General features: G+C 40.1%; 1 protein-coding gene across 1 annotated transcript; it reads left to right on the top strand.

Annotated features, from left to right (window-relative positions):
* The first annotated feature begins 566 nt into the window (after nucleotides 1-566).
* Nucleotides 567-8,220, top strand: LOC106603165 (cofilin-2). Its single transcript, XM_014196473.2, has 4 exons — nucleotides 567-722; nucleotides 6,584-6,894; nucleotides 6,994-7,070; nucleotides 7,197-8,220. Exons 1-4 carry the CDS (start codon nucleotides 720-722, stop codon nucleotides 7,307-7,309), a joined length of 504 nt encoding a protein of 167 aa, XP_014051948.1. The 5' UTR covers nucleotides 567-719; the 3' UTR covers nucleotides 7,310-8,220.
* Nucleotides 8,221-8,544: the final 324 nt, after the last annotated feature.

Here is an 8,544-nt window from a genome sequence, read left to right as displayed (position 1 = left end):
TCCACATTTCTTACGTTACAGCCTTATTCTAAAATGTATTCAATTGTATTTTGTGTAAGCTCTGACGAAGGCATTGAGGCCGATACGTAAAGCGTATTAAAAGAGATGTGATACTATTAAGAGCAGTGTGGGGGTTTCTTCTTTTTTCTCTGCTAAAATACTTTAAAAAAATAATAATTTAAAAAGCCTCATATATAAAGAAATCGTTCCGCCAGATCCTGGTTGCTAAAAATCTAATAGTTTGCCTAATTTCAGTTGATGTGACAAAACAAGCAAGTAAAGTGTAGAGAATCAATCCCATAACCACAAATACTTCAGCTGCTTGAAGCTGGTGTACAAAACTGAAAATAAAAGATGCAAAAATGCACCTTAAGAACGGGAAGCATAGAAATAGTGCACAAAAACCTATCTACCGCTTCTTAGACTTGCGTTCAGTGAGAATGACAGATCTATAACTCACATGTACATTTGGTCAGGTCGCACAAAAAAGGTATACCACGGTAGCTTTAAAATGATTAAAGTAACATTCCCTCCCGCGCCAATAGCAGATTGTGAGGATTTGTTTAACGTCCGTACCACAGCAGGGGGCGTGGCCACTGTGAAACGTCATTCCGTAAAAAACTATACCTGTCAGTCGCGTTCTGCGTTTCTGGTGTTGTCCGAGGCTGCGAGCTCAAGAGGAACGACGTTTCAGACGCTGATAGACAAAAGACCCAAACATGGTAACGTTACGTTTGTTTCAAATCGCTGTAACTTAGTTATCCTAAATATACACAGTAGCTGGATTGGGGACGGGTACTTACATGGCCCGTTGAACATGAAATTGGTTTTTTATTTCGCACCATAGTTTCACAGTCGATGAAAATTGGCTGGATGGATAGCTAACTAGGAACACACATTTACCAACTGGCTTGTAACGTTAATTTCAATTACATTGTCAGAGTTAACTCGTTTTAACCTAGCCCCTCGGCATTTCATCTCTCAACCATGCTGGCATGAACTAGTGCATGTTGGCGTCCTTGGTAGTAGTTACCGCGTCGCCACATAAGCTACCTTGTTAACTGTTAGGCCTCTTGTTAAACAGACGGCAAAACAATGTTAGCGAACTAACGTTACGCTATCCACCATTGGCATTGGTAAGTATAACCAGCTAACCTTACTATATTGCCTTTGAATTTAACCACGGTAATGTTATGTTAGAGTAAGACCGTGCCAGATAGCTGTTGAAGCGTTAGCCTTACTAGTACCGGTGACTACCGCCAGTTCCAGCTGACCCCACCCTTACTGCAAGTACAAGGAAGTGTACCATAACTAGCTAACAACCTGCCAATGTTCTTAGAATATGATGAAATACATCTATGGACTTTGTTCAGTGTCGTCTATTGTTCACTGCGTGTGTTCACTTCTTAAACAATTTCAGTGATCATTGAGGGTTGGTTAGCCGCACAAACTAGCAAGCCATGGAACACTGCCACAATTTCCCTCTTACTTGACTTGCTCTTATAAAACCGCGCGCCAGTGTTTCTAAAGCCTCGTTCACAATGTCCCCTTAAACATCGTGACGTATTTAATTACGCCGTACATCTTTAGTCTTTTCCCACTACCGAATGGATAATATTTGTGTATATTTTTAAAATAATTAACCCAATATAGGCCAGAGCCTGTCGTTTCCAGTGGGACTAAATTAATCATAGTGGGCAGAACAAACAAGGTGCCAAGCACGAGCTAGTGATATCCTATTGGTTGCATATTTCTGTAAGGAAATGCCTGCTTAGTGAAGTGCACATGTGCAATAGCTAAATTCGCCCTTGCACGCCTAAACAATATACTTTTTTTGGATCTTTGGCGAAGGGTAAAGATTCCAAATGCAGACCACTCTGTTTGTTACAGATACTACTTTTGGAAACAGAAAACTGTATGGAGATCAAATGTTTAATGGATGAGAAAATAAGCAGAACGTCGACCAAAACGCCATCTTCCCCCACTGCAGGCCACTGGGTTTCTCTTATCACCATATTTAGTAGTGAGTGAAAACACCAACCAGATGGTTCACATTTATACATCCAGTGAAATATCTTGCTCATTGTTCATCTGTGAATCAAATCAAATTGGCACATGTGCTGAATACAACAGGTGTACACCTTATCGTGAAATGCTTACTTACAAGCCCATAACCAACAATGCAGTTTTAAGAAAGTAGTTAAGAAAATATTTACATAAAAGTAATGTAATAAATTAACAATGAAGCTGTATGTACTGATTCAAAATGCGGGAGGTACAGGTTAGTCGAGGTCATTTATACATGTAGGTATAATTCTAGTTAGTTGTGCACGACTCCAGGATTTGAGTTGCCTCCAACTCATGTGGTTGGCGTCAACTCTAGCTCTACTCCCAAAACATGCTGAAACGGATGCGCTCACACACACCTCATTATTGCACAGTCCTTCTAGGAAGACTACATTTGTGTTCATGAGCACTGACATGAACGTGATGCTGCCAATTTGCCTCTAAAATTCATATTTGGTTTGAATCTAGAAGGTCATGTGTAGGAACTGAAATATTTCAGTGATATTTTCTGTGTGCAGCCTTGACGGATCCCACAGGATGATGCGGCGCACTCTACGCTGTTAAGCCTATTCTTTGCCATGTAATAGCCATATTCAGACGGGTATTACTACACTTTGGTTTTGTAATGATTATTGAAGCTTGTGCATTATTCCAGAGGACGATTCACACATGATTCGTTTTTTCTAAACTGCTCCCAGTAATTCATACTTTTTTCAAATTTGACTTATGACGGAAGCCTGTAGGTTTTTATTGTAGACATGAAGATATTTCACCGTCATGTCTAGACGATAATAGGCTGCACTGATAACTCGTGCTTGGCTACCAAATGTATAGTTCTCCCCATAATATTTACATTGAAGTGTGATCATAATCATTATGGTAGACGTCCTGCCTAATAACAACTATTGAACCGTATTTGCACTTGACCGTTTATAGGTAAGAAAGTGAACTTGCCATTTCCAAAAAGGTTAGCAAGGATGCTGCTTTGCGATCAATTGCCTAGGACAGGGCTCTCCATACCTATTCGTGGAGAGCTACCATCCTGTAGGTTTTCACTCCAACCCTAATCTAGCACATCTGATTTAATAATTAGCTGGTTGATAAGTTAAATCAGGTTAGTTACAACTGGGGTTAGAGCAAAAACCTACAGGAAGGTAGCTCTCTAGGAACAGGGTTGGAGAGCCCTGACCTAATACTTCAACAGCCAGCCAGGGTTTCATTAAAAGCTATAGGGGATACTTTTTATTGCACATTAGGCCTAATGAAACTGACACATTTGGCGATGTTCAACTTCAATTCACTGGCACTATGATGTTAAGCTTAGCCATTTTCATTGATAGGCTATAGCTCCGTCATCTGTATCTATGCTCACGGTTCTGACTCTCTGCCTCGCCTGCTCCTCTTTCTCTTCGCAATGAAAATGCTGGTGTGTGTAGAATAGCTCAGCCTACTCATTGATTGTCCCTACTTTAGTGAACTTGCGCAAGACATTGCAAGCCAAGAAATTGCAAAATATAGCTTTTAGATAGCCTATTGCCTACTTCATTTGATTACCAATGCACAGTTCTGGCTGTGCCCCTCCCATCTCCCTCACTCGCTAGCTTGCTCTTTCTTTGCTGTGGAAGATACAAGAGTTTGTTCTCAAAGTAAACTATGGAAAAAAGTTGCCACCATTGCAGAAATACTGAATCTTAGATTCCGCTAGCAATCGACTCCTAAGCTTGACACCCAGACATGGCAGTTGACGGTCGAGGAATCTATTATTTTGTAGTCTACTCCCCACTGCTAATTGTAGTGTTGTTAACGCTAAATAGAGGAGAGCATCTCGTTAGACATCGCATTTATTTTGGGAGATTGCAAAATATGACCAGAATAAATATTGTTTCAGGTGATAATAAAACATGTTTCGTTTAATTACGTTCTGTAACTGGGTTCTGTATAGCTGGGTAGATTGTTGACACCACTAGTGAGCAACCCATTTTTGTATTTTTTTATTTTTTTAACCTTTATTTAAATAGGCAAGTCAATTAAGAACATTTCTTATTTAGAACTGGCGGCCTACCAAAAGGCCTCATGCGGGGACGGGGGCAGGGGTTAAACGTATAACATTTATTAAATTAAAATATAGGACAAAACACACAGCACAATAAGACAACACTACATAGATCTAAGACAACGACGCAGCACAATATGGCAGCAGCACAGGGTACAAACATTATTGGGCACAGACAACAGCACAAAGGGCAAGAGGTTAGAGACAACAATGCATCACCTGACGCAGCCACAACTGTCAGTGTCTGAGTCTTTTAATGAAGAGATTGAGAAAACCGTCCAGTTTGAGTGTTTGTTGCAGCTCGTTCCAGTCGCTAGCTGTAATAATTATCATAAAAAAACAATACTTTGCCTAATTGGGCTAGATGTGCTGCTAGCAAAATAAGTCACTTACCTTTAAAGATCTTCATCTGGTTGCAATCACAAGGGTCCCAGCTACATAACAAATGGTCCTTTTGTTCGATAAAGTCCTTTATATCCCAGAAAAGTCTTTCATTGGCGCACTTTACTCAGTAATGCACTGGTTTCCCTCATTCAAAATGCATACAAATGAATCCTGTAAGTTACTAATAAACTTCTTCCAAACATATCAAACAACTTTCCTAATCAATCCTCAGGTACCCTAATATGTAAATAAATGATCAAGTTTAAGACTGAGAATACCGGAAATAAATAATGAAGTACGCGCCCTCACCGGAACGCGCAACAAACACTACAGCCAAAATGGGAGCCACTTACTAAAACTACAAATTCTAGCTCATTTTTCAAAAAACAAGCCTGAAACTCTTTCTAAAGACTGACATGCAATCTGGGAGGTATTCCTCTTATATTCCCATTGACAGCCATAGTAATCAAGGGTGAGCTGGGAAAAAAACTATTTCTGGATGGGTTGTCTTTGGGTTTTCGCCTGCCATATCAGTTCTGTTATACTCAGACATTATTTTAACTGTTTCAGAAACTTTAGAGTTTTCCATCCAATACTACCAATTATATTCATATCCTAGCTTCTGGGCCTGAGTAACAGGCAGTTTACTTTGGGCACCTCATTCATCCAAACTTCCGAATACTGACCCCTTGCCCGAAGACGTTAACTCCAATAATAAGTTGCATGGACTCAATAATAGTGTGCAATAATAGTGTTTAACATGATTTCTGAATGACTACCTCATCTCTGTACCCCCCCACAATTATCTGTAAGGTATTTTAGTCAAGCAGTGAATTTAACAGATTCAACCACCAAGACCAGGGAGGTTTTCCAATGCCTTGCAAAGAAGGCCACCTACTGGTAGATGGGTAAATAAGAAGCAGACATTGAATATCCCTTTGAGCATGGTGAATTTATTAAATACACTTTGGATTGTGGATCAATACACCCAGTCACTACAAAGATACAGGCATCCTTCCTAACTCAGTTGCTGGAGAGGAAGGGAAATGCTCAGGGATTTCATCATGGTGACATTAAAACAGAGTTTAATGGCTGTGATGGGAGCGAACTGAGGATGGATCAACATTGTAGTTACTCCACAATACTAACCGAAACTAATAAAAATATTCCAAAACATGCATCCTGTTTGCAATAAGGCACTAAAGTAAAACTGTGGCAAAGAAATTCACTGTCCTTAAAACAAAATGTTATGTTTGGGGTTAATCAATACATCGCTGAGTACCCCCCTTTATATTTGCAAGCCTAGTGGTGGTTGTTATGTTATGGGTATGCTTTTTATTGGCAAGGACAAGGGAGTTTTTTTTAGGATGCTTAGATGTGGAACAGAGCTAAGCACAGGCAAAATACTAAATGAAACCTGGTCTGCTTTCCAACAGACACTGGGAGGCAAATTCACTTTTCAGCAGGATAATAATTTAAAACGAGGCCAAATATACACTGGAGTTGCTTACCAAGACATTGAATGTGGCTTAGTTTTGACTTAAATTGGATTGAAAATATATGGCAAGACTGATCATCAACCAACTTGACAGAGCTCGAAGAATAAAAAAAATAATGTGTAATATTGTACAATCAGGTGTCAAAGCTCTTAGACTTACCCAGAAGACTCACAGCTGTAATCGCTGTCTAAGGTGATTCTAACATGTATTGACTCAGGGGTGTGAATTTATGTAAATGAGAATTCTGTAGTTCATTTTCAATACATTAGCAAAAATGTCTACTTATGTTTTACATTTTGTCATTATGGGGTATTGTGTGTAGATGGGTGGGGAAATGATTTACCTATTTTGAATTCGGGCTGGAACACATCAAAGTGGAATAAGTCAAGGGCTGTGAATACTTACTGATGGCACTGTAACTGATGACAGTTGCTCAATCTTTTCTGGCCCCGTAAAGTCAACTGATATGGACAGTGCAGGTGTAAGATGCTCAAATTAGCAGTGCAATGGCAGATAGTGATTTATGAAATGCGTGGATCTCTTGGGTTCACTATGCATTAAAGATTGTTTTTCTCCTTAGGCCTCTGGGGTGACAGTGACCGATGAAGTCATTACAGTCTTCAACGAGATGAAGGTGCGTAAGGCCCAGGCGAACGAGGACGAGAAGAAGAAGCGGAAGAAGGCGGTGCTGTTCTGCCTGAGCGAGGACAAGAAACACATCGTCCTTGAATCGGGTAAGGAGATCCTGACTGGCGACGTGGGTACCACCATCGCAGACCCCTACCTGCACTTTGTCAAGATGCTGCCCGCAGACGACTGTCGCTACGCCCTCTATGACGCCACCTACGAGACCAAGGAGACCAAGAAAGAGGACCTGGTCTTCATCTTCTGGTGAGTGGTAACTGTTAAGCACTGGGTTTAAAAAGTCAGTTTGATTACAACTAGGAATGCAGAACCTTGTGGTCATCTCTCCTGTTCTCTGTATCTCAGGGCCCCAGATGGTGCTCCACTGAAGAGCAAAATGATCTACGCCAGCTCAAAGGATGCCATTAAAAAGAAATTCACAGGTGAGCGCTATGTTTTTAGGTTGAACGAATCGTAATGCTGTCCAACCGCTGTGTGAGTATGTCTAGGGTACTTAATTCATTTGTCAATGTTTTTTCTTCACATTTGACCACTTTGTTCAATTGTAGGTATCAAGCATGAATGGCAAGTTAACGGTTTGGAGGACATCAAAGATCGGCGAACCTTAGCAGAGAAGCTTGGAGGCTCGTCAGTGGTCACCCTTGAAGGTGGGCCTGTATAAATCCCATCTCGGGTATGATCTGAGGCCTACAGGGAAAGAAAAAAAACTAATGTAAATCCCATGGGTATGGCTGTTCATTCCAGTATGATAAGGAATTAGGTGAGGGGGGTTTAGAGTACAAATTTGAGGTTGTTGGGGGTGTGGTATTTTGTTGTGGAGAAAAATCAAGCATGCTGTTTCATGGTTTAAATTTGTGGTTATTATTCCACTTCTCACAATGAAGAACACAGACACATCTTAAATGGCAATTTGTGATGAAGGATTATGACGAAATAGATGAAGATTTGTCACCATTCCTGAGATTGGCCTTGCAATTTCCAAACTCATGAAGAACGAAGTCTAATGGATGAAAATTTGCCCTTGCAATTTACTACTACAAAATGGGTTTTACAGAATGACCTTTTAACAGATGAGTACTGGTTATGTCTCTTGTTTGGAGGTTTATCTGGATCAGGCAGATGAAAGAAACTAACGAGCAAGCCTATGACCAACCCACTGGGTTAACTTGTTAATTTATGCACTCTGTTCACACATCTGATGGTAATTCCTGTATTGCCAAATTAGTTATTCTTTAGCATGTCTAGCTAAATCTAGTTTTTTTCCAGCATGCTTCCAGTAAAATTCAAATTCCAAAACTTGACTTTATTCTACTAAGTTGTTATTTCCAAAACCTTTGAGCAAACGGTAAACGAGCTGTGAACAAAAAATGCATTCCATTTTTCATGATGAAATTTCAGAACAGCTTGAACAGGGATCAATTGATGGTTTAACAATGTGGAGTCAGGGGTATGTAGTAGTGTGGGTGGCACAAGTTGGAAGAAGCCTATGAGAGCAAGTAAAGTGTGGATGTATATGTGGGGGTTCTGTTTTTGTCTCCTTATGCCTAAATAAAGAAAATGCACTTACATTTACTAGCTGCTGCCTGTAACATGTTTTCTTTGTCTATGGTTAATTGTCCTTTCCTTTTAAGTTTTTAAATTTTTCAACTGATAGTCTATTTGGATTCCTCAATATATTAACAAATTATTAGTCTATTCATGGTGCTTTTTTTTTATTGATCTTTTGCATTTAATAGTGCACATAATTATAACCCACACAGCTCAGTGGGGGAAAAGTGTGCAGACCATGCAGTTTTTGGCTAAGTGGTATATCCCCACTAGTGATGGGCATTCTGAGTCTTTCCTGTGAGCTGTGGTCTTTGGCTCCATTCACGTAAAAGAGACCCACCCAGGGCT

This window comes from Salmo salar, chromosome ssa04 (genome assembly GCF_905237065.1).
Source record: "Salmo salar chromosome ssa04, Ssal_v3.1, whole genome shotgun sequence".
Lineage (NCBI taxonomy): Eukaryota > Metazoa > Chordata > Actinopteri > Salmoniformes > Salmonidae > Salmo > Salmo salar.
The sequence above is the reverse complement of the archived record's forward strand: the minus strand, read 5'-3'. Positions and strand labels throughout refer to the sequence as shown.

Coding starts and splice junctions, on each gene's coding strand:
- LOC106603165 (XM_014196473.2), top strand. Junction 6,895..6,993: donor GACCTGGTCTTCATCTTCTG/GTGAGTGGTAAC, acceptor TCTGTATCTCAG/GGCCCCAGATGGTGCTCCAC. Junction 7,071..7,196: donor CATTAAAAAGAAATTCACAG/GTGAGCGCTATG, acceptor GTTCAATTGTAG/GTATCAAGCATGAATGGCAA.